The sequence below is a fragment of the Callorhinchus milii genome, unplaced genomic scaffold, assembly GCF_018977255.1.
Source record: "Callorhinchus milii isolate IMCB2004 unplaced genomic scaffold, IMCB_Cmil_1.0 Scaffold12, whole genome shotgun sequence".
Lineage (NCBI taxonomy): Eukaryota > Metazoa > Chordata > Chondrichthyes > Chimaeriformes > Callorhinchidae > Callorhinchus > Callorhinchus milii.
The window spans coordinates 5,292,330-5,319,340 of NW_024704753.1; the positions used below are offsets into that span (position 1 = coordinate 5,292,330).

Below are 27,011 nucleotides of genomic sequence, written 5' to 3' on the forward strand. Positions count from 1 at the left end.
CCTAAACAGTGCCATTTTATTTCGAGAGAAGATTTCAAGTCTTGCTTTCGAAGAGAATTTAATACGTTTAATCAGCAATGTGTAGATGCTGATTAGAGGAATGTATCAATTCCTCGGCAATTGTTTTCTTGAGCACATCGCAATTCCAGCTCAGACACAAACCACAATGTAAAACTTGTAACATCAGCCATATGACTCCAAGGTAAAAAGGTCAACATCCAGTACTCTAGGGGTATTTGATCTCATTGCTGGAAGAATAAAGGGATTCATGTGGTCTCAGCACCATTCGCACTGTGAAAGTATCAGATTTAACTGTCCTTCAGATGTTTTTCCACTTTTTGATTGTAAAGCCTGGTTAACCACATGACCGAAAGATTCCTTCACAAACATCCTTCATAATGGCTGTCTTCCTTCTAGAATCATCGAGGGAAAAGTGAAATCCGGGATTAGGCCTTCGGGTGGATCTGAACAATTAAGTAGAAGAAAAAAAAGGATGAATTTTCTGAGGGTAAATCCAATCTTTTGAAAGTACAATAAAGTGAATTTGCTTAATTGAAATTTGCACTATTGTCTAGAAAAAAATGCATTAAAATATCCCAAAGCATTAATATTGTTCATGATTATATGAAGAACTATTAATGAGTGGCAGTAGATAGTGTTGGTTTTAGTACCGTTTCTGGAGCTATTGTCAATTCAACCTCTTTGAGGACTAAACACAACTTCAGTTTTCAATATATATTCACAGGCATATATATACATATATATGTGTGTGTTTACCTCCACACAATTGGCAAAAGATATTTTTATGTGAATCCCAAATGTAATTCCTAAAGCAGAGTTGCAAACATGCACAGAATCATAAGAGTTCCTTGCTTATAATTGTTTGGGGGTAAAACACTGATGTTTCCACTGTGCGTTTGAAATGCTGTTGCAGTTTCAGAGGGTTGCATTTCTTCATTTTATTTTACTCCTTAATTTTCAAAGGATTAATTCTAACATCTGATTTCAGAGTGCTCCGTGTACTGGATATATAGTGCAAATGACTATGGCAGATATTTATAAACTGTATAATGATGAAGCTTCATTAACCTTTTCTATCTTCCCAGTTCTCGCACTTGGGAACAATCATATGTCAATGGTAGCAGTTACTGATATAACAAAGTTATAGTACATTTCATTCATTCACTTGGGTATGAAAGATTTGCCATTGAGATTGAAAAACTATGGGGATCGAAATTCTGATATATAAACATAGCTGCTCTAAATCCATTGTGGGTTTCAAGAGGGAAGTAGACAGATTGAAAAGGATTGGGGATAAGGTGGACCAGTGGGATTGAATGATCACCTTGCTCTGGGAGCCGAATGGCCTCCTTCTGCATTATAAATTTCTATGATGGTGGCCGCCAAAACATTAAAGCTGTGAATTTGCTGTTTGTGAACATTCATTTCTGGAAGGTACCAACGATAACACAGCATCATAGCCAGTCAGAAGCTTTTTCACATCGAAAACAATGTCATACAATAATCAATCATCTGCTCAGCACACACATGAAAACAGAGCTGCTATTCCCATGCTGAGCTCTGAACGATATGTATTACCCCCACTGTACCTGTGCTCTATTGGAGACACAAAATGTTATAATTAACGGAGGCATAACAACATGACAATTTCTGTGAGAGGAAAATTAAATGGGATTAAACAATATTTCCATATCCCTGCAGCTAACTTGTGTAATAAATCATTACTGCAGTCATTGTGTTTCATTTTGATTGCTTATTTTCTCCTTTCACTCATCATTTGCTACTTTATATGTCGATAATGCTTCCAAACATATCACATTTGGCTCGTATCACTCTAAATCTCATTTTTCTGTCAATGTTATAATAGATCTACTACAGCACTTGCTCTTAAGAAGTCCTCACAGACTCAACTAGAGTTAAAGTCATCTATGATGCCCAGGAATCTTTTGAAGGGCTGTTCAAGCCTCTCGAAATTTTTTTTTTCCATTGCCCACCTGTGCTGTTGAGTTGAATGACTCCCAGAGTTATCAAAAACACTGCTGGCTTATTTACATGAAATTTGAGATGCAGTATGATGTTAGAATGGCACACTTAATTCATTTCTGATGGACTTGTTTATAAATGAATGCGAACATATATTTGGATATGCAAATCACACCAACCACTTGGTCAAAGTGGCTCCAGGCAAAGTCAGCAGGATTGCAGTGTGATAAGGAAGAATGAAACAAACACAGTCCGATTCAATAATTGAAGCACCAGACAACAATTTTAAAATCGCAGCACCAAAATGATATTTATCGAACACACTTTAAAACAGCAAACCAGTATATGCGTCAACTCCTCTCTGTTTCTTCTATTACCTTTGCTGCTGTATTTTCATGCAGATCAGTGTCCTTGGTTGCCCGTAGTATTAAATCTATAGGTCTCTCTCCCTCCACCTTTCCCTATTTAACATGCATAACATAAAACCCTGGTAACTGATTTCACTGACAGAGAGCAGCTACTGGTCAAAGCACTGACAAAGCCAAGAGCATCAGCCAGACCCAATTTCCTTGAATAAATCGCATATATGGACAGAATTCTAGGGCCTAAAATTACACCTATTTAGCCTCTTAATACTACTTTATTTTGCAATTTAAGAGTGTGAAGAATTTGCTTAAATACACTCCTAATTTGGAAGACGGTTTTCTGCGGTTCTTAAAAAGTCTTAAAAAGAACCCGTTTCCAAATTCAGACTGAGTTTAAAAATGTTTCCAAAATCCTTTGTCGCAATCCTAAAATTTCAGATCGAAAGAGTTCTAAATTTAACGAGATTCCAAAATGAGATTGAATCTCGGCCTTTAAGTGTTCATGGTTTGATTCACGTTATGTCAAAATCACCCTGTTATTATGGTGCTGGTTAACTGATGGCTGCTGTACTAGAGCAGACATAATCTTTCCTATGGTGGATTGAATTCTTTTGTTGTACTCATTTTTTATTGATGCACTTTAATTGTGTCATGTGAAGAAACCCTCAAAAAAAATTAAATCCATATATTTGGTTATTCTAAGTGCTTTTAAGATGCCCTCTACCTGAACTATACATTTGCCGCTAAAACAAGCTGCTTAAAGGTGTTGGCCTGACTCAGCAGGAAGCACTCGAGCCTCTGAGTCGGATGCTTGTGGGTTCAAACCCCATTTGGGCTTTGAACTCACATATTCTAGGCTGCCACTCCAATGCAGCGTTGGGAGTGTGCTTCATTGTTAGAGATGCTGTCCTTCTGATGAGACAGTAAACCAAGTTTGCCTGTTCAGGTAGACATTTAAGAACCCATGACAGCATTTGAAAAGAGAAAGGAGTTTCTCCCGGTCTCCTGCACAAGTAATACACCGGGTAAATTGGTCATTTGGTTCATGGTTGTTTGTGGGACACTACTATGCACATATTTGTTACTGCATTTGCTTATAAAATATGCAACATTATACATTATTGTAAATCCTGTGAAGCACTTTGAAACATCCTCCAGACGTGAAAGACATGATATCAAATGCAAGGATAGTGCCTTGGGATCTTTAATGTCCACCTGAGCAAACAACAGGGACCTCGGTTTAATGTCCCATTCAAAGGATGTCACCTCACCATTATTCGGTTAAAAGGATAAGCAAATCTAGGAGATAGAATGCAGATCATCTTTTTAAACCAACTAAAACCTAATTTATTGTATCTTGAGAGCCTACATTTCTTTCCATCATTTGCCCCTATAGCTGTGAGAGTTTGAAATTGATTTTTTCTAAATATTCTGCAGAAAAAGTCATTTCAAAAAACTCTGACGTTCAGGATAATTTTGGAAAATTTTACTCTTAAATTGTAATTTTCTGATTGAACCAATTTACATCATATTTATACTAATCATAGTGTTAGATTCCTAGGGGAATGACTTTTAAATATGTATGGGGGAATCATTCTGTGTCGGCCAATTTTCCAATGGGTTCAGCTGGCTTCAGCTCAAAGTGAGGTTCTTCTAATCCGATGTCTACATTATAACAGAACAGCACAAGATTGGTGATGCTGCCAGGGAGTCAGATGCATAATGCCATTACATTGCCAGTGTTCATCAATGGACCATCAGAGAGCAGATTAGACACATACCATTAAATTACAACAGAACTAAGTACAGATCACAAAACTGCCACAGAAAATGCACGCATTCAGCAGACCTTTGTTCATTGTGAGAAGAGATTGAAAAGAAGCCTTTTGGATGCAAACAATAACCTTAGTACAAATGTTTGACAAGCATAAGGAACACTGACTGGCATGAGTTTCCTCTGGATACACGTATCAATGGTTTTAGAAGAACAGGTTCCCCAGAAAGTGAACTGGTTCAAATTTAGATTTATCTACGTAGATCTGAATCAGTCTAATTTCATCCTCTTCAGCCTCGTGGTCAGATGCTTCATAAACTAAGTATTTAAATTGTGAATTCTAGATTAATACACAATGTTGGGTAGGATTTAGCCAGTGTATGCAAATGTCATGCATATGTGCCATTAGTTCATTTGTATCCATCGTTACTTTGTATAATACAAGTTCCTTTTATGAACCATTGCTACAACCTCCTTCGCACAAAATTGTGCTCATTCCCTTTTATTGCCTGATATCTTCATAGGTACTTTATTGTCCCTTTCTTCAAGATTGCTTTCAATGTTTTACCCAATGTTCCATTGGAGTTAATTTCCTGCACAGGGAGGCCAATAAGAGGAAAGAAGTTGCATTTTTATATTATGTTATGTTGAAAAGTACTTTATGGTAATTGCTCTAGAGGCTTTTTTTTATAGATAGATATCATTTTGGCCATGCAAACATAAACAGCCATGAGGTGAATGAGCAGTTTATCTGGAGAATTATTGGCCGGGACAATGAGACAAACTTCTCTTTTTGAATACATCATGGGATGCTTAATCTCTGGAGACCTGTACAGGCAGACAGGCCCCTGATTTATGGTCTTATTTGAGGAATGGCACCTACAACAATGCAGGACTCCCCCAGTACCGCACCAGAGGGTCAGCCTGGACAATGTGTTACATTTATGATTAAAAGGATGATTGTAATAAATAATAAACCTTGCATTTGATATTGCACCTTGTCAAGACGTTAAGATGTCTCAAAACGTTTCACAGAATATATTGTAAAGTGGATTGACGATATCTTCTTGCCGTAACGCGGCAGCCAACTGTGCCCCACAGTGTGCCATAAACAGTCATGGATTTTTTTTGCATTGTATTATAAAACAATTTCATTTAGGTAATAATATATGATGTGTACAGAAAATTGTATGTGTTATCCATGAATTGGACTATGGTATCATTGACAACTTAGTTCCAATGGAATCTGTGCTGGATGTAGATCCATAATTAAAATCACCTACATGGAAAGTGATACATAGTGTACATGCCCTGGAAAGTGAGAGTATATGATCAGTTTGGTAAGGAAATATGCCCCATCATTTGTGTTCCGAACCAGGTTTCAAATATCTCGGAATATATCTATGTTCATTTAAAAGGAGGTGAGAAGGTGAAGACCGACAAATTAAATTCCATTGATTTTCTAAGTCTGTATATGCTGTGACTAGGCAGTGAATTGAAAACCAGACTGAGAGGTAATTTCACTAACTTTATAACAGTAGACAGTTTGGTCGTCTTGTGCATGTGTGTTATATTGACAAAGAAACATGCATTTCACTAGTTCTGCAAGTATATATTAATATATTGATTATACTGACAAGCTCACAAAATATGAAACAACCAGTCTTGAGTAAAACACAACATTAAACTGGTAATCTATTATAATTATGGTAGATAAAACATATTTGATAAATATCCTGGATTTTACACCAGAGAGATTGTCAAATATTTTTTACATTTTGACTTTTATGATTAAGCTGGGTTTTAAAAAAATATCATATTTAACTGTCTTATCCTCATAAGATGCTGTTTTAGATTAAAGAGGCCTAAACAGTACTGTACTTTGACATGTAAGTGTTCAGATTGCTGAATAAGATCTATAAATAAGACAGATAACAGAGCACATATTGTGAGCGACATGCCACGGAAATGGGTGTACATCAGCTTCCATGATACAGAACTGCCAAATGATAGCTCCATCTTCGTGGAAGCAAGGAACTGACTAAAAATAATCACAGCTTCCACCATATATGTCTTGCATTTTCAACACGTTCACAGCATTAACAAAACACATGATAAGTGACCAGAAAGTACACAATATATATCCTCTAGTGACCTGTGTGTGTGTATGGAGTGGGGGGGGGGTAACAATGATAATTTGCAAATCTTCCTTCTGTATTATAATGGGAAATCCCATTTTCCATTACAATACAGTACCTGGATAACCACGGTCACTGGAAGACTGATGTGTCCTTATCTTTTGCATGTGAGTTGCATGGTTAGGACATTGTGCAATCTTTTTCCATTTCCCACAGTTCGTTTGACATGTCTATTGTTTGCTAGCAATGTTAAAATAGTCTGAAAAGTTTCCCTCCATAAAGCAATTTTAGTACAAAGCACAAACTCAAATTCCGAGGTTTCTTTAATACAACCACGAGACATAGGATTTATGGGTTCACTTATATCTATTTGTAGTTTTCAACACAGTTTATTCAACTGGAAACATTGAGGGAGAAATTCCATCTAAATATTTTCTGAGTGTGCAGAGAGTGCAGAATTTGGCAAATTCTTAAACACCTCCTTAATTTTGAAGCTGTTTTTCGATACGTTTCTTTGATGACTACAGAAATACTATTTCAAATATTGAGACCGAATTCAACAAATTAGCTAAATTCTGGATGTTCTCAAATGCTACGTAAATAGAGTAAATCTAGAGGCAGGTGGAATTTTCACTTCCTCTCATAAACACTGGCATTAAATAAAAATAGCCCCAAAGAAAAAGGCTAAAATGAGCAGCTGGCATAATGATGTTCAATTACATACACATGAACCCTGGAAGTAAGAAAAAATTCTGTTTGATTTGCAATTTTTTTAAGGGCTTACTATTGTAGTGCTTCACCCATCTGTCTGTTACCATTGTGATTGTTACAGACTCTGATCACTGGCATAATAGAACCATCTAACATAATAGCACCATCTTACTAGAGCCAAGAAGCATGCTAATTGAAGTCTATACTGCCGTTAGTAGCACTGATTGAGGTATTTTCCCCTTGATTTCTCTATTACTTTATGGTACTAATAAAAGAAGGCGTTACCTCCTGTTATCACCAGTAGCCAGACTATTTAAACAGGTACATGAACTCCCACAACTAACACTTGAACAGACTCGTTGGGCCAAATGGCCTGTTTCCATGCTATATCACTTCATAATATAATAATAATAATCCTTGCATTTGATATAGTGCCTTATCACGTCAAGGTGCCTCAGTGCGCTCAAAGGATATTCTGTAAAATGAATTGGCTGTATATTTTGTGGCTGCATTTCTATGTCTAAGAACTACAATAACACAGAAGACTTGGCTGCTGATAAGAAACATAAAAACAAACCTTGAAATATTTTGTAACCTTCTTTAATCAACTAGATTTAAGTAACGTTTTCATTTGGATTTTTTTAAAACTGTGTTGATTTACAGTGAGATTTGAATAGTGTTTGGCTTGTTAAACCCTTTTCTCATATTTGTAGGAATTTTATAAGTGCTGGTTTCTCCAAAGCAGCAAGATTGCTTTACAATATACAGTATTAACATCTGTCACAGAAAATGAAGCCACCATTCTTTCCCTCCCCAAACCCCCCCATGATGTTTCCTTGCAGGATATCTCTCACATACATTCTGTGCCTTAGTTCAGTACAGTGCTTTCGGATGGAGTGTCGCTTGACTAAATTCCATGCTGAGCCTCAGAGCTTGAAGCTTGTATGAGCTGCTGGTGTTCTGGTGTGCCAGCTACCTAGGAAGTATCTTCTCAAACAATGGGTGATGCCTGTGTTTCAGCAGATATTTGAATGTCCTTGGACAAGGCTTGACAAGCTGCGCTGATGACAGAGACAGAATTTGAAGGGCATGTGGTCCACATCCCAGATAACGTATCAATGAGAGTGATGAGCCACAACCTCAAACCAGTCAATCCTTTGCTTGTTTCTGTCAATTGACTCTGGATCAAGTCCTGCAGAAAATCAAACTGAGTCCTGCCAGAGATTGGCGATGTCTCTATTTCACACTGGAGGAGCCAGAGTCCAATTTGTCTTTTTTTATATAAGCAACAAGCAATCACTCCAGGATGAAACACACTTCTCTTCCTCAAGAGTTTCACCATATTCCCTCTGAAAACGCCAAAATATTCCATTCAGGGCTCCATTGGAGGTTGATAACCCGATGTGTTCTCTGGTGTACAGGCCGTGACTGACGGTGATCTGGACCTCTGCTCATCCCGGAAAAACCTAGCCATGGGGTGGATTAGCTGGTAAAGAGTTTGGGGTGAACTTCTTCCATCTGTGTGGGAGGGAAGCAAATGATCATAATCCTTTACTGCTATATGCACAACTGTTTCTAAGAAATGTGACTCTCTCTCTTGGAAAATAACAAATATCTATTTTATTGGCATAAATCTGAAACTCTCACCTTACACAACAGTAAATTTTATTTAAAGCCGTGACTCATATTTGTTTTTAAATAGCACACGGGTGTATAACAGCACAACCCAAAAAAAAAAGTAAAGAAATTCTGTAACAGGGAGGTGGTAGGCAATGTGAGTTGCTCTGAAAGGTTAAAAAAAAAGTTTCAATTACTTACTCCCATCTGCTCTCTTCCTGGACTCTGTAATCTGAGTTCCTCTCCTCCCATCCACCTGTGACAAGATGGGTGCTTATTCTCTCAGCCAGTGAGTTGCTCCATGGTGCCAGATCCACCTCTAAAGGCTTGTGTGGGAGTACTTGATGGTGGCTAGGTTTTTGTGTTTCTTTGGTCTTTCTGCACAAATCATTAAAGTGCTTTTGACAAGTGCGACCCTTTCATTTAGAGCTGGGAAATTGCAATGATTTCACCCTCAATTTCAAACCAATTCTCGTTTCTCTCAGTGGGATGTATGTGTGTGTGGGGTGGCTGGTGGATGAGGGGAAGTTCCAAAGAAGATTCTTAAATTGCTAAATCTAACTCCTCAGAACATCAATTTGCCATGTGCAGCTGCAATCCCAACCCAAGACTGCAGAGTTGCAATAGGGTGCAGAGCTGTTCTACGGGATAGGAGCACATAGGCTTGGATGGATATATATCAAAGTTGGGTAAGAATTGAGACTAGAATAAGCCAAGGCAAGGGAACACAGTAAGAAAGGAAAGAGCAGGTGATGGGGGGCAATATATAATAGGATGTGAGATGGAAAGGGACATTGTGGAAGGCAACTCTAATACACTCAAGGATCATAAGATGAAAGTAAAAGGAATATAACATGAAACAAAAAGAGTGGTTAATATCCTTTTAACATCTAACCCGCTGGGGTGATTGAGGTGCATTGAATAATTTTGTCCGACTCTGGCCTGACTACACATTATTGGACATTCAAAAGTTCTCTGAAACTTGGAACAACACCACTGAGTGTGCAAATTGACCTTAGGAGCTGACTTCAGAAGCTGGACACCCTGGGTGGGTAGGTATCAATGGTGGTTCCACCATGTGTTATGAGACTGTTATATCATGATGTACATTGGACCAAACAGCATATTGCCACCTCCACAGCTGCTGCTTTGGACTCAACTCAGAATCACAATACTCCAGCATTAGATCAACACTTGCGATGTAGGCACAATTAGAGCTGATCGGTAAGGTATTGACCTTGGCAGTGTGCGCATGTAAAGGAATTCGTCTATTTTATAAGCCGCTAAGATTTTCAAAGCAAAGATACTCTGCTACTTGTCATTGTGCTCATTGCTCATCTACTTTTCTACACTCCGTTTATGAGTCTACTGGGCTGTGTGGTTCTTGTTGGAGATGGAATGCACAATTATTTGTTTCTGAATTCATTTGATCAGGTATCCAATGGTCCCAGGTTAGCAGTGTGCAGGCACTACATGTGCAGTTGCTGTTACTGTACTCATCGAGAGGGGTTCTTGTACACCTTTGGGCTTAAGTTACACTGGAGCTGATTACTGTTGCTTGTCTGCACTTTTTGTGCTTTTAATTGTCTTTGCTTTGTTACCAAAAATTGATCAAAAGCAGCAGTCATCTTTTAAAGATTTAATGTCCATGAATATTTTATGATTAAGAAATGTAATAAATACTTCTGATCCCAATTGAAGACCATTTTTCTTTCCCGCTACTCACATTTGAAACACTTTTATGTTGAATGTCCTTATTTTTATTAGAGTAATGAATGGCAGACACTCACGGACCAATTTTTCATGGATAAACCATTGGTCACAGTGTTCTTCACATGAGATATCGGAATTACCATCACCATTTCATTACACAATATAATCAGATGTTTCAACATTGTGACACTTGTATTCTTTGTTATTTATTCCTTGTGCATGTGCAGAATATATTTAATGGTTGGACCAGTGTAAAATATCCCAGTGCTGTCTGAAGGACTGAGAATATGTTAGCAGTGATCATAAAGCTAGGTGAAATGATGCCCTAGATCTAACTGTTTGGCTATAAAAACATTCCTGCAATGGGTAGGTTTATTGTTTTTTGTGAGATGGATACACCAGTCAAAATGGTTGCACTACTAATGAAATATTAAGAAAACTACGCAGGTGAGAGGATCAAGGTAATACAATATTGTAACTTACCATCAGAGTAGGTTAACCTTTACAAGTCCCCTGTATTAAGAGGCAATATATGCCACGTGCGAACAGATACATTCTCACTACTTACAACAAAGGAATTGCGGATGAGAGTTAGCGCAGCAACATTTAATGTTGCTCTTTACTGCATGTTTGGCACTGAAACACTGTGATTTCCATACAGTATAAACGGGAGCTGGGGAGCACACATCTTCAATAAGATTGCAGAACAAACGTCCTATTTTGGTGATCTGAAAATTGGCCCTGATTTAAAGAGATGCAAAACAGGGGAGTATAAATCAAACTTCCCATTTCACATCACTAGATTGCTGAACTGAAGTAGCTTTGCTCCCAGCAGCATAAACCCTTCAATTTAAAAAAACACCAGAAAGTGAAAGTCACATTTGCATTTCTGTTGAAAATTATAAGCTTCTATTAACAAGTCTGCTTCCGAATGTAAAAAAAAGTTGCTGCAATTAATAATGCAGGAAATTGGGGAAACAGGATGCAATTTTTCCAAAAAGGAAAGATTCAGACTCATGTGGCAGAAAAAAATAGGTTAAATAATCCAGGACAGCATCACAGGGATTATAGTTTGGTTGATCCACGTCATTCTTATTGAAAGTTAAATATGTTGCTTGAATAGTGAGCATCCTTGTAACTGAACAATAAAGATGCATTCAACGTACAATGCATTCTGTTCACACAACACATGCACAAACACAGGTGCGGGCGTACATGCACGCACCATTTAGAGACACAGCTTCACGTTAATTATTAAGGCCCTCAAGGGTACATGGTAGAAATGCAGTTAGCTTCTGAAAGATTTCCTTGCTTACAGCTCCTAGCGGCCAGCGAGGAACAGCAGAGAACTGACAAGCCTTGTCAGCAGGGATTCTGATCTGAGTATTAATGAGGCTACGCAGCAGTAATCAGCTCTTTCATGTTGTCACTCAAAACAAGTCTTGGGTCGAAGAACCAGACAAACATCTCATCAGGATTAGTTCTGGTCAGAGGATCATTGGGAACCCTCTTAAGGGAATGCATTGCACTGGAGGAGTAGAATTCCAGAGAACAGTCAGTATTTGCCAAAACTCTTTGGACACGTTCTATAACAGGGGGCACTCTGGTGATGAAACTAAAGGAAAGATAGACTCCAAACAGCTTGCAATTTAATGGTCAGCCTACTCCTTTAATATTTCCCCCCGTGGCCCATCTTCAATTCCTATCTTTTTATCTCCACAGTGAAATAGTTTATAAAGTAATATTTTCTGCTTCTTAAGTAGAAATCATTAATTGATTTAAAGGCTCGTTAGCAGCTTTTGACACAAGATAATGATGTCAGTGCCTACCACTGCGGGCTAAAAATCAACTCCAAACTGTTTGGAACCTATTGATTGTTTTAACTTTGAATCACCATGTTTTTTCTAAAGTAATGTATATATATGTGTATATTTGCATTGATCTCATCTATATCAGCAGATGGGAAGCAGATCAGTCTGACAACAAATAGAAACCTTTTTTGGTGAGCATTAGGCAGAAACTTTTGGTAAACAAGGGGCATATTTTTCCTTCCTGATTTTAGGCGCTCAGAGTTGGTGATAATTTATTAATCTCAAATTAGTGAATCATAAATTGCAATTAACACAACTTACCTAGTTTGCAAATATTGCACTTTTAGATCCCTAGACTTCTGAATCTCCACAAAAAATTCTTATCCTGCAGCAATCATGGAATACTTTAACAGCATCTATAAGATACTGATTCAAAAACTGCTTAGCAAAGTTTGAAAATGTAAGATACATGCCAGAATATGGCACAAGTTAATGTATCATTTTAGCTGGTTAAACTGCTGCTGTAGCCCAATGCACCCAAAGCTTTGACTCTCGTCAATCTGAATCTCTGGAATTAGCTAAGCAAGGGATCTATCCAGGGAGGGGATACATATTCCATTCAAAGGACATTTCCATATGTAGGTGACATAGATATGTGGAACTCTCAGTGCAATTTGGATACTCTAAAGCTTAGTGAGGGGTTTCCGTTCATGTCAGACACCTGGCTGACGAAACAAAAAATAAAAAAAAAAAAGAATGAGACTGAATAAAACTGCATTTTGCTCCATTATGTCATAACACTAGCAGTAACAGAGCAGCAAAGTCCCAAGTCCCCAAACAATCTTCAAATAATAGGGAGGATGTCTCCACTTAATAGTGGAAATTGTTTAGTTTTCAAGCAGGTTAAATTTCTTCCTGATTTTAGTTACATGTTAAGATACCTTGACTGTACCTTGCCTTTGATTTTCTTTCAAACAGGTTTATTAATATTTTGAAATGCAAATTCAAATTGCTCAATGTATACATGCAAATGGAACGTTAAGTGGGCTTTAACATTAACAATCATTTCCCTTCATTTCTTTAATGTGCCTGTCTTGTGAATTACTTATTTTAACATGGCATGAGAAAGGAAGAGTACAGTGTTTCAAATGCATAAAACATCTAAATATCTTTCACATTGATTAATGCTTAGCATAAACTGTCAGCCATTCTATGAAGAATTGTCTGAAGTCATGCTCACACAACGCTTGAAACGAGAGCTTGGACAATGTACATTGTGTTGAAGATTCCAATGTTTTTATATCAATATTCATGCTTCCTATAAATCTGCAAAGTAGTCCATCATGGCTAATTCTTTCAAATGGAGTTAGTAATGTGTATGTTCTGCATAAAGGACAACTCATTTAACCTGATACCCACAGTTGTTTGAAAAGAAAGATTCCACTGAACAGCTTGGCATCTGGTGTTTAATAATTAAATGCAGCAACCATAAGCAATACATGATATTTAATGCATACCAATTACTTAGCATGTTGCTTAGAAATTATTTTTCTCTGCTGTGATTCTTTTAAATAGCGGATATAGATGTACCTGGTGTCTTTGGATTTTATTAAATGGTAAAATGTGCAGGATAACTGTACTTGAGTGAAATTTCACTTTCTTGTGAGCAAGCAAGAATATTTCTAAATCGTATTGGGCAGATTCAATTTGGGGCAATGAATTAGGAAAATCCTCAGTTTAATATTTCAAATGTATTAATTGCCTTTTTGTATCAATCAGTCGATCGATCAATCAATCAACCAATCAATCAGCCAATCAACCAATCAACCTTGTCCAATATTAATAATAATGCTTGCATTTGCCCATCCTCTGCGTTTACTCTCCTCCACAGCACCCTCTCCACCACACTCGATACCCTGGCCCCCTCACCTCCCGAACAGCCTCCTATTCCCGATCCTTGCCCTGGTTGACTAGCCACCTCCGCTCGCTCAAGGCCAGGTGTGGACTGCTGAACGCACTGGGCTCAAATGTGGCCTAATGGTCCACCGGCACATCTGGCTGGACCTCATCAAAACCTACCGCTCTGCTCTCGCCTCGGCCAAATCATCCTACTCTAGGTTAATCTGGAGGTGAAGGGCAACCCCAGGCTCCTGTTCTCCACCACCAACCAGCTCCTCCGCCCTCCTCGCCATGTCTCGCAGATTCTTTCCTCCGACTCCCACTGCGAGGAAATGATGGACTTCCTCGAATCCAAAATCGAGGGAATCCGCTCAGCTGCCACTGCCCCCCCAACTTCCACCCCCTCCCTAACCCCCCACACTCCGACCACTACCCATCCCTCCTTCCACACCTTTGAACCTGTCAACTCTTCCTCTGTCATCACCAACATTTTCTCCATGAAGTCCACCACCTGCTCCCTGGACCCCTTTCCCACCCCTTTCCTTAAATCCCGGCTCCACCTCCTTGGCCCACTACTCGCCGACATCAACCTCTCCGTCATCTGGCACTGTTCCTACCCCCCTCAAAACAGCCACTATCACCCCCACCTTGAAGAAACCTTCCCTTGACCCACAGCTATCCAGCTACTGCCCCATCTTCCACCTCCCTTTTCTGTCTAAAGTCCTTGAGAGAGCCATCGCCTCCCAGCTTCGCTCTTTCCTCTCCTCCCACTCCCTCCATGAGCCCCTCCAATCGGGTTTCTGTGCTGCCCACAGCACGGAAACTGCTCTGGTCAAGGTCACAAATGACACCGTGACCATGTGTGACCGGGGCTCCCTCTACCTCCTCGTCCTCCTCAATCTCTCCGCCGCCTTTGATACTGTGCGGACTGCTGAACGCTGACCACTCAATCCTCCTCCACCGCCTCTCCTCCCACCTCAACCTTCAAGGTTCTGTCCTTGACTGGTTCAGGTCCTACCTTTCACACCGCCTCCACTTCATCTCTGCAAACGGCTTCTCCTCCAACCCTGCAACATCTCGTGCGGTGTTCCTCAGAGCTCTGTCCTCGCTCCCCTCCTCTTCACCCACTACATGCTCCCCCTTGATGACATCATCCGCAGACATGGGGTAAATTTCCACATGAATGCAGATGAGACCCAACTCTATCTCTCTGCCGCCACCCTCAACTCCAGGACTACTGGCGTCCAGACCGACTGTCTGTCCGACATCAAGTCTTGGATGAGGGACAACCTTCTCCAACTCAACATCGGCAAGACCGAGGTCTTTTTGATTGGCTCACGCTAGTGCCTCTGCACCCCGGACGCTGGAAGCATCAGCCTCCACGACTGCACGCTCAACCTAACTTAGCCAGTCAGGAACTTGGGTGTCTTGTTTGACGCTGAACTGTCCTTTCTACCCCACATCCGTGCCAGGACCGGCACTACCTACCACCACCTCCGCAACATTGCCAGACTCCGCCACTGCCTCACCTCTCAGGCTGCCGAAACCCTCACCCACGCATTCGTCACATCAAGCCTTGATTATGGAAACTCCTCCTCATTGGCCTTCCCATCTCTTCCCTTCACAAGCTGCAGATCATCCAAAACTCTGCAGCTCGTGTACTCTCACGCACCAGACTCCGTGACCTCATCACTCCCAGCCTCGCCCAACTCCACTGGCTTCCCATCCCCCAGAGAATCAAATTCAAGATCCTCGTCCTCATTTTCAAGGCCACCCATGGCCTTGCCCCCTCCTACCTCTCTGACCTGCTGACTCCCTACCAACCTGCCCGCTCCCTCCATTCAGCGGTCTCCGGTCTGCTCCATGTCTCCTGCCCGACCCGCCCTACCATCGGTGGCCAGACTTTCAGCTTCTCTGCCCCCACACTCTGGAACTCCATCCCACAGTCCCTTTGCCTCGCTTCCTCCCTTGCCTCCTTTAAGGCCGGTCTCAAGACCCTCCTCTTCGATCGTGCCTTCAGTCACCCTCCCACCTCTCTGCCTTCCCTCACCCCTACCCCACCCCTCCCCCATGCTTGGGTCCTGACCCCTGACTGTGCAGTGCCTTGGGACGTCCTCCTCATGTGAAAGGCACTCTATAAATGTAATTTTGTTGTTGATATAGCGCCTTATCATGTCTTTGAGATGTCTCAAAGCACTTCATAGAATATACAATGAAGTGAATTGACTGTATACTTTGTGAGCAAAACACAGCAGCCAATTACACACAGCAGTGACCCACAAACAGTTGTGGATTGAAGTGACCAAATTTTTATTATTATTTTTTTTGAAGGAATTATTACCCCTGGAAAAGCGATCCGCCAATCAACTAACAACTGGGTTCCTACTGACTGCTCGGTAAACAGAGACACGTGGAGTAAAAAAACTTGCCTCACGTTTCGCCCGGCTGGGAATTGAACCCAGGTCTCTTACTTGCGAGGCGAGTGCTCTAACCACTGAGCTACAGGACTACACGTAGCTTGGCTATTGCTCCACATAGCTCAGCTCCATTATTGCTTCCGATTGTATTTGTTTGAAAATCAATGGACTATCCATCCCACTGTACCCTAGTTCCTACTGAAACTGAGTTTACTGTTACATGAGTTCATGGTAAACTAATTTCTTTGCTGATAGCACTCACTATAAACAATTCATAACTCCTGATCATTTTGCATAAAGCAGCCCTCTTGCAATAAAAAAAGTGAAATGCATTGATCATTAGATTATTAGACATCATTTACATTGGATCAGAGTGTTGCTCGATCATTGCTAGTGAATGTTCCAGGTACACATGTGAACTTCATTACTCCTGAAATTGATGACGCACCTCTAGAGATAAAATTCCACCCGGGTACATCAATTTTGTTAGGGAAGCAGCAATGTATGGCAATTAATAAAGCTTTGGGTGGTTATGTGAAGCTGGGACGTCTTTCACACCTTCCTGTTCAGTTACAGGGAAGTTCTATTTGATGCTGGAATGTTTTTCAAACAGCTGTGCTTTTTCTACAGTTTTACCTCAATGCTTGTCATGTTGTGGTATTGATTTGTTTGGTGTAATTTCCTTGAAGCTTTTGAAATTCATAGTCTTTCCACAAGAGCTCTGAAAACCACAATCCTGAATAGGATGCAAAGTCTTGAAGGGACTATGATTGATTGATTGGAAGGAATCTTTACCAAGTGACAAACAATCCAAATTTGCAGAATAAAGTGGCATAAACTGGTCCTCAGACATACTATATAATTAAAGTGATACCACTGACCGAAATATAGATATCAAATGGGAAAGATGGGAAGTACTGAACCAGAAGATATGCACGTTTTTCCCGCAAGGATTTAAGAAAAAAATTGGCCAATATACCTTCCACCAACAGGGAAAAATCGGTCATATATTTTGTGTTTCAACATCCTTTTACTGATATGCAGAGGAACTCAATGATTGACTTATTTCCTATGCCCACGACAATGCAATTGATTTGCATTTCCTATACCCAGAATAATGATCCCATGGTGAATTCATAAGACAATTATTCTCTCTATGTGATCCATATGGCTACATACTTTGAAGGTTATACGTTCTCGTGGCCTCTCATGAGTGTCTTGGTTTTAAAAGTTTTAAAAGTGTTTTGGTTTTTCAAAGGCAAGTTTTAGAACATGTCAATTGGGCACCGAGGCAATTTGTGCAGTTCATACTCATTATGGAGACAAAATGAGGTGAGCTTTCTCCTCCATCAAATCTTGGAATAAGTGCCTCACTGAAATGTTTCCTGGGAGCAATATTTTTTTAAAAAATCTTTGGAAAGCAAAATCAAATCCTGAATGAATTCTGAGCTGATGATGGAATATGATCAACATTTTTTTGGACTAAGTGCAGGTAAATGCTTTCAGTTAATAGTTAATTATTAATAACAGTTAATTATGTATGGTATGTATGAATTAATAGCATCATTAAGGATCATTAAATTATCTGTTCTGCAGTTAGTACAAACAAGTCCACCAAATATGTTGATATTCATTCTCCCGATTGTAGAAAATCGATCCAAATAGTCTATAATAAAGTGAATTGTGAATTTTTATATAGAGTGATTTTCTGGAAATGCTATTCTGCTGTTTCAGCACAGTTTGAGTGCTGAGTATCCAGAACTAAATTTATCTCAATATTTTGCAGATTTTTACATCAAAAACACACCCTAAATTGCTGATTATTCTACTCCAATCCTAAACATAGTGAAATTTAATTTTGTACTTAAAAGTACCCTTTGAAAGATTTGACTTGAGAAGTGGTCTGAGCAGAATAATCCCCAATATTTGTGGGACATCAATAATTCCAAGTGACAATGTTGTGCTCTTTAGAAACATTATTGAGGAGGAGGAAAATAGGGCAAGTCTTACAGAGATCCATTTCCAGTCGTCTGACTCTCTATTGACAATGCCTTTCAAGTGTATCCCATGTGTAATCTCCTATTTGATGAGTTATTCTTCCATAACCTAGATTCTGCTACTGATGTCAATACATGAAAGGTGATTAATTCCCCTGGTTGCTAATGGTAGCAATGTCCAGAATTCCACCTCTGTGCCCAATGGAGCTGAAAATACTTTGTTGGAAAAATAACAGTGGGAATGATGCCTTGCTGGGCAAAGTGCTTCATGATGTAAAACATGAACCTTGCAGGGGAATTCCATGTGCTTCATGGAACTCAGCTCCATGAATAACTCCAATCAGTGCATTTTCCACCCCAGTGTGAATGTTGCAATATTTAGTAACGTAAAGAATTTCCTCTAGATCTATTTAATTATAGATATGTTAAAAAAACTGCACCACAAGTACATATTGTATGATACAGTATGAATATCCGTGGTAGGAGCATTAGGAAAAAAATCAATTTGTGGCTTTGGAAAGCATGCAATCCAAGGGTCATGCCTTGCCTCCATTGTTTCCTGAACTGTTTTAATCTATCCCACAGCATTCTAGCAGTGCTCGATTACCAAGACTAAGTCACTCTTCCTTTGGTGAAAGAGGAAGTGCAGTGTTGGAGGTGGTTGCAGTGGGAGAAGATAAAAGGAGAAAGATGTTTAGAGACTCTGAAGTAAGCAAGTCTGAATGAGTTCACCCCTATTGGAAAATTGCATGTGGCTTTTAATTAACATTCTCTTAATTTCTCTAAAATACCAGAGAAAAATATGTATCTCAAATAGTTGATCTTGGATAGCTTACCCTTGTAGTCTTAATTCTATTGCCAGAAGCACAGATCCATCCTGAATTGTCTGGTAACGTCTTGCATTCCTCTTCCTCCATACAAGGGTTCATCTCACACCACCATTTCCCAATAACAATGGAAGCTTTATAGAGGAGGAAAGTAGATAGCAAAAAAAAAAGTGACTATTGAGTTATGGTTGTATGCCGTAGAATATTCATTCACTACATTATATTAAGCACTTTTCTTTATCTTTATCTGCACAGTCTTCTGATTCAAGTATATAATTGAAAAGCAGCAGAGATAAACTTTATTGTGGTGTAAAATATACATTCAGTGTAACAGAATAATGTACAATGCAATTTAGCAATAAAAACATAGTTAAATTGAATTGAAATTACTTCTGACTGACTTCTCTAGTTTTGCAAATAGCCTAAGAATGTATGGAATCTTTAGCAAGACTGTTTACATCAGCGACCTAGCCTTTCTGCACAAGGTCTTAGATATCTTGCACCAAAGCAATGCATTCCGTTAGGCTCTTGACTATCTGATGGTTGATGAGAATTTAATTCAACTGTTATTCCTAGTCATTGAGCTCAAATTTACTTATAGATTTAGGAGGCATGTTGGCACACTGGTGTGTTGGTGCTCGAATACACTATGAAAGAAGAGTATTTCCTGATCTTGCCAAGTGTCAGCCAAGTGCTTTCCCTCAGGGATAATCAGAGGGTGAATCACCTTTTGCCTCTCTCAACTGGCTCAATAGTGGCAAAAATAGAAGGTTGTCTGTCTGCCTACTTGGCTGAGAGAACAATGACCTTTCACCGCTGAAAGTAATCCAGCATGATGAGCTGCTGAGAAATGCAACAAGGTTGTAACTAAGGGATTATTTATAGTTTGCGAGAGGTAGACACCACAAAACGATACCTCAGAAGGTATTAATAGTTCCTTTATTCATTAGGTAATTTTAATATGTGCTAAACAGAAACATCCAAACCAAAAATTGGTCTCAGCATCCAGGGTTTAGAGAGGGATAAAAATCAGTCAGGATTCCAACTTGTGTTTGGTTGCCAGCCAGCTACACTTGCTTGAGGTGCTTTATGTGGATTCTGGATGAGAACTGGACAGATATTCTGCCAGCATTCACTGCTAAGACTCATGCATGAATAATGACCACTTGGTTCGGGGTACCAGAGGGTGATTGGCAACAAGATAGGAAAAATTAGTCAAAATGCTTACAAGAATTAGTGGTACAGAGAGAATTGGCAAAGGGAAATTAGTTGTGAAGAATTCCAACACAGTGTTACATCAGGAATGATTTTGTAAATACTTATTCTGTTTCAGAATAGGTGAACCTGGGAGTGAGTTTTATTTTACATAAATGCACATTATTCCAACAGCTAACCTTTCTACTGCTTGGACCTAACACTCATTTTATATAAACTGTCAAAACAGAGCAGTCTTGATTTGATTGCTGACTTGTTCCATAGCAGCACTTTTCTGGATCAGCAATTGTAATATGTAAGTGTCCCTTTAATTACTATATCTTATTTCACTGTAAAATACAGCTAAATAAGATTTGAGGCAGCCTTATGGGAAGACAGTTTTGAACATTTTTGTTGCCTTTCTTTGAAATAGAAAATATTAGTTTCTTCAGTAATGGCTTAGTTGAAGATACAAATAGTTTTAAGAATCTCATCCGAGTCATAATCAGGGACTTTGATTCTGTAGAAGGATGTTAAAAAGAGACATAACACAAGAGCTGAGAAAGAAAATAAATAGTGCTATTTTACTTCAGGGAAAAATAGATGTGAATTGGCACCTGAATACACAGTATGTGACCCTTACCCCACTTGTTAGTTTACAGCACAATCATGCTGAATGGAATGAAACACCCTATTTCCTCCTTTCATTAAGATGACATTGGCTGCTGGGAAGATTATAGGATTTTGAATGTGAGAATTCCAGAGGTCATGATCAGCAAGATTAGTTGCCGTCAACCTCACAGGTATTTCACGCTCTGCAGCCTGCAACTCAGAAGCAGCAGTCACATGCTTCATGTGTATCAAAAAAGGCATTCTTTTCGAGAAACAGGACTTAGAAGTGTTGCATTAAGACCGTTTAGTGGTTCTAAATCACCAAAGTTTTCAAAATTTCAATGACATACTCTTCAGTTGACTGCAGCGGCTATGGATGGTTAGATGGACAGCATACTGGAGAGGTAGTGAAAGGTTTATTTTTGGCACTGTAAGGAACAATTTACTCAATTGTGTTTATCAGTAAAATAGGACTGAAGCACTGCCCTTTAGATCTCCTTACATCTGTTGGTAAAAGTACCCACTTCTTAAATTCTCTCACTGTGCCAAAAATATGCTTCCTCAACAACAATAAAATAGAAAATTTCTTCACTCCAAACATTTTACAATTTGTTAGCTCCAAAATTTGCAATCAATCTGACATTTGATCAGATACAAATAGTTGATTCACTGTTTAATTGCATTGCCTGCAATTTTTTAATTAAACAAAATCTTGATTTGACTGAATAATATTCAACCACATCCTGTTCTCTGGCAATTTACTTTAAACAAATTAATCTGATAAGGAATTAATTTTACTGAGCCCACAGGTATTGATATTAAAATGTTTTTATTCTGTATGCCATGTGGATTGAGAATGACTATTTGCTTCTGACAAAAATAAACAAATCAATCTTTGTGAAGTAGTTCATTGATGAACTGTGCATTACTTAAATTAGCACAGTTTTCCAAAGCTGAAATAAGAAGAGTAAAATTGATACATACAGTAAAAGAGTACAGTCTGCTTTGGGAGTCCATGGTTTTGAACATCCTAATGTAGTGCTGTGATTTCAAATAGGTGCGACTGCTTTGCTTGCTATTCTACTGTTAAATGTAATGGCAGCCCATGAAATAAAACCACAAGTGGAAAAAGTAATATAAAAATAAACATTATTTGCTTCCTCATATTATTGATAACCTGGCTGGGAGGTACGTTCGTCACCTCCCAACTCATCTTTTCAAATGCCCTCTTTGCCGGTCTCCTCAGCTCCACCATGCACAGGATCCAGCTAATCCAAAGCTCTGCCACCTGCATACCGTGGAGTCCTGTAGCTCAGTGGTTAGAGCACTTGCCTTGCATGCAAGAGACCTGGGTTTAAGTTCCAGCAGGGCACAACCTTGGGCAAGTATCCTTACTCCACATGATAATAATTCCTTAAGGAAATAAATAAATAAAAAAAACAATTTGGTCACTCAATCCACGACTGTTTGTGGGACACTGCTGTGCGCAATTGGCTGCCACGTTTCGCCCACAAATATAGAGTCAATTCATTTTACAGTATATTTACAGTGAAGTGCTTTGAGACATCTACAAGACGTGAAAAGCGCTATATCAAATGCAAGGATTATTATATTATTATTATTACTCACCTGCACTAAACTCCGTACCCCCATGACCCAAGTTGTAACCCGACTCCATTGGCTCTCTATCACCAAACAGATTGGTTCAAGATCCTCACACTCATTTTCAAATCCTTCATGCCCTGGCACCTCCTTACCTCTCCAACCTGCTTATCCCCTAACCCACAACCCACTGCCTCCGCTCGACTGGCTCCAGCTTTCTGCTTGTCCCTCATGCCCTCCGTTCCACCATTGGCGGCAGTGCTATCAGCCACTATGCCCCAAAACCCTGGAACTCTCTTTCTCTATCCCTTCACCTTGTCCCTTCCTTCCCCATCTTCAGGTCTTGCCTGAAGATCTTCCTCTTCGACCGTGCCTACGGTCACATCCCCCTCCCCCTGGCTCGGCGTTGTGCTCCACCACTGTCAAGTGCTCTGGGACCCAACCCTGTGTGAGGGGAGCTATATAAATGTAAGTTGTTGTTGTTGGTTTCTTTTGCTTGCTTGGGTTTTGAACAGCGATGCTAAATTTGCTTAAAAGCACAACTACAGCTATTTTAATAGACCATGTAGAAATGTCCACAGCCATCTGTTTAGAATTCGTTGAATAGATGTCAGTGACACTGCTTCATATTTTAAATACTGATGGGCTTTTAGTACAGCAGAAAATCAATTATCTATGCCCTGATTATCTTACTTCCTGATTACCCATCCACGCCTCTCTGACCTTGCTCCAGGCTCCACTTACCTCCCAACTCAAAACCAACGGATCTGGTGACTATATGCTCTAATGGAGGCTCCAATGGACTGAATTACTGAAATAACTTTGTAAAGCAGAGTTCGAAACTTTACATCATAAGATTGGCGAATTTGTGACTGGATGTGGATAATTAAGGTCTTGTTTCACTCACAGACGTTGTATTAAACTAATCAATTATGATGGATCAAATATCGCTAGGGTTTTATTTCATTTGCAAAGAGGAAACTGGTGTTCCTCTTTCACAATGTTCTCAAATAATTAAATGCTTCAAATATTAGCCAAATATTGCACTGCTGTGAGGAATTGGCTGCCATGTTTTGCCCACAAAATACAGTCACTATACTTACAGTATATGCTGTGAAGTGCTTTGAGACATCTTTAAAATGTGATAAGGCGTTATATAAAATACAAGGATTATTATTATATAAATAAACATAAGCCTTGGACAGTTTTCCATCAATCTGTTTTGCACAATGTCCTAATTTATTATAAGTGCCCATAGTTCCATGGAGATGGATTTTGACATAATATAAAGGATATGTTTTAATGTGCCTTACACATTTTGTGATGTTTTTTCTATGTAGCAGATGAACCACAATAACCCATGAGGTAACCAACACCAATCATGAATAATTCCTTTTCAATAACTATGTTAGAATGTTTCTGATAGAATTAACATAATTGAATGAGTTAATTGCCATTATAATATTTTAAAAATGCCTGGTAATGACTTTCCTTTCCTTTGTTTTCTATTGATTACTTTTTAGGCAAGTTAACAGGAAAACAAAATTATGTTCAAAGACTAATGACTTTTCCCTGCAGTTAATTTACTATTAGATCCAATCAATGCATCTTAGTGGGTTACAGTGCCTTATTCTGGTATGTGGCTGTGACACTAATGCATCTCCCGCCTGGACTCAAGACAGAGCTTTCAACTGAAGCATGCAGCAATTGCACTTCTTCTGTCCGATTATTTAGTATATCCAAATTATTATCTTTAAGGCATGAAAGTGGCATGCTGAATAACAATAAAGGATAAGAAACAAAATCTTGCAGTGGTCAGAATTGACCATTTGGGGTTAGTCAGACTGATGGCAATTCTGTTTAATTCCCTTTCCTTGTTTTTCTCCCCTTATCATCCTCTGCTGAAGGCATGACTCACCCTGGGGTCTCAGTCCAGCTCACAAGGGGTTGTGAATGTCCTCCAGGATTTCACCCAAGTGGCCTTTCATTCATCATGTTCAAACCTAGACAGCGAGTGTTCGGATCACAGATCACAACTGAGCCTGATCCTCTTCTCACCAATCTAACAGTGGAGTTTGTCAGATATGTTATTAAAGATCTCAGCACAATTACTGTTCCCAAAATATTAGCAAACAATCACTAACCCAAGAAAGTCATTCTGCTGAACTTGTTGCACACTTCTTGAGTTTAGAAGGTTGAGGGGTGATATGATTGAGGTTTTTAAAATAATAAAGGGATTTGGTAGGGTAGATACAGGCAAACTATTTCCCATGGTAGGGAAATCCAGAACCAGGGGGCACAGTCCTAAAATTAGAGCTAGGCCATTTAGGAATGAAATTAGGAAGCAGTTTTTCACCCAAAGGGCAGTGGATATCTGGAACTCTCTCCCCCAAAAGGCTATGGATGCTGGATCCATTCACATCTTCAAGACTGAGATAGATAGCTATTTGTTAGGTCAGGGTATTTAAGGGATATGGGGCAAGGGTGGGTAATTGGACTTGAGGTAAGATCAGCCATTATCTTATAGAATGGTGGAACAGGCTCGAGGGGCTGAATGTCTTACTCCTGTTTCTAAGTTTCTATGAATACATTCTACTTTTCATTTGCAATCTCTTCACTTACGTAAGTCTAGCCTACCCATCTCTGTTTAATACTCTCGGTCCTAGACTCTCCTTTCTACAGCTGGAGACCTTCGTGTATTCTATATTTAACCAAGAATAGTACTTAAGAAAACAACTCACACTGATATTAATTCTAAACCACAGTACTAACTATTGTTGAAAAATGAATAATTTAAATACTGCAGTGTTATGCTCTAGAATTAATATAACTATCATTAGCTACAATGGAATCTATGATATGCTATCTGTAAATCTTGTGCATTTGTCACAGCAAAGATGGGAGAGTGCGGGTTATGCTTTGAAGGAGCTAGTCTCTTCTTTTTTCCCTTAGACATAGGTTGGATATGTTACTGCGAACACAATGCATTAGCAATGCTGCTGTGAAAATCATTTGTAGAGACAGAGTTAATTTCGGATTGTGTTCCTTATGCAAGATCGAATAGTTTCTCCAGCACATGAAAAGCAAAGTCCCAGATGAGGGCTTGATAATCACCTGTTAAGGGTAAACAATTTATTTCAATGGCGGAGGATGAAATTGAGAAAAATACTCAAGTGACTGTTGGATTAGTTGATATAGATGCAGTACTCTGGAAGGCACAAAGGTGGCTCATTATTCCATATATAGGTACCCACAACAAAGATATATGCAAATAAATGTAAGGAACCTCAGGGCATAAATCATAATGGTTATGTTAGACTAAGTCGACAAAGACTACTTGTCTCCTGGACTCCTGGGGTTGAGGTATAAATCTACTGGTAAAGACTAAGTGAAAATTAAATGCATTGCTTTTAGAACAAGAGGATTTTTTTCCCCTTTGGCACTCATCAAAGGCACAATGATCAGGGAGATAAAGTTGGTGAGCTCCAGGCTTTTCAACTTAACAGAACAGAGGTGGCTCTGGTTATCCATGCTATTGCATTAAACTCAGATAAGATTGTTCCAGAGGTGAATGAGATTAAAGCCATATTTAAGAATTTTATGAGAACCTTTGTAGATCATAGACAACCATTAATATAGAAAAATGGACTGTAAATCATTCACCTTGGTATCCTAAATTATTGATTGATTAGTGCTGAAACCGTATGCATAGTCTGTAAAGGTTCTTTGTCGGTAGCTTTGACAGTATTGCAGTTAAAGATAAAGGCTTATTGGTGCCCATGTCCACAGTAATGTCCATCATATGTTGTCCTATGTACGCTGATTCCAAGACAGTGACCAAGGCACAAATAAGCTTCTTGTTTGAATAGAAATAGTTTTGAGTACAATCCACAAGAATCAGGCTGTTTTCCTGAAAGTCAAAATAGCCTTGAAAATATTTGTTCATGAAACATATTCACCTAATGATAATAACTTTGAATTTTCATTGCTCTGCAAATGGCTCTTTCATTATATTCAGAAACTCCTCTGACAACAGTAAGTGGGAGTATTCTATTCTAAATGAATAGAATAAATTCATACAGTGGGAGAACCAAAAGCTTTTTTCCCCCTTTCTTCAGTAATTACAATTTGATCTCAGTCCTTTTGTCTTTGGAGAACAGAATCAGAATTGCACACTATCTCCTTTGCTCTTTGTAACTCCTAGCAATTGCTAGTAGGTAAGCTGGTAGTGGAGGTGTCCTCACACTAGTGGTTCTGAATGCAAGACTGCTTACGTTACTTTGAATGGTGTCATCCTGGCACAGTTGATAACACTCTTGCCTCTGAGTCA

The 27,011-nt window shown here is 39.2% G+C and overlaps 1 protein-coding gene across 3 annotated transcripts in view; it reads right to left on the reverse strand.

Moving 5' to 3' along the window:
* Positions 1-210: 210 nt before the first annotated feature.
* tafa1 (TAFA chemokine like family member 1) overlaps positions 211-27,011 on the reverse strand; it is a 167,513-nt gene continuing 140,712 nt past the window's right edge. For 2 of the 3 annotated variants that reach the window (XM_042339635.1, XM_042339636.1), the window contains exons 4-5: positions 19,283-19,407; positions 7,456-8,510 (exon numbers count right to left, since the gene is read on the reverse strand). In XM_042339635.1, the coding sequence (XP_042195569.1) occupies positions 8,475-8,510; positions 19,283-19,407 (161 nt within the window). In that variant the 3' untranslated portion in view covers positions 7,456-8,474. Of the gene's footprint in view, positions 465-7,455; positions 8,511-19,282; positions 19,408-27,011 lie in introns of those variants that run through there. The other variant, XM_042339637.1, reaches the window with a different exon arrangement.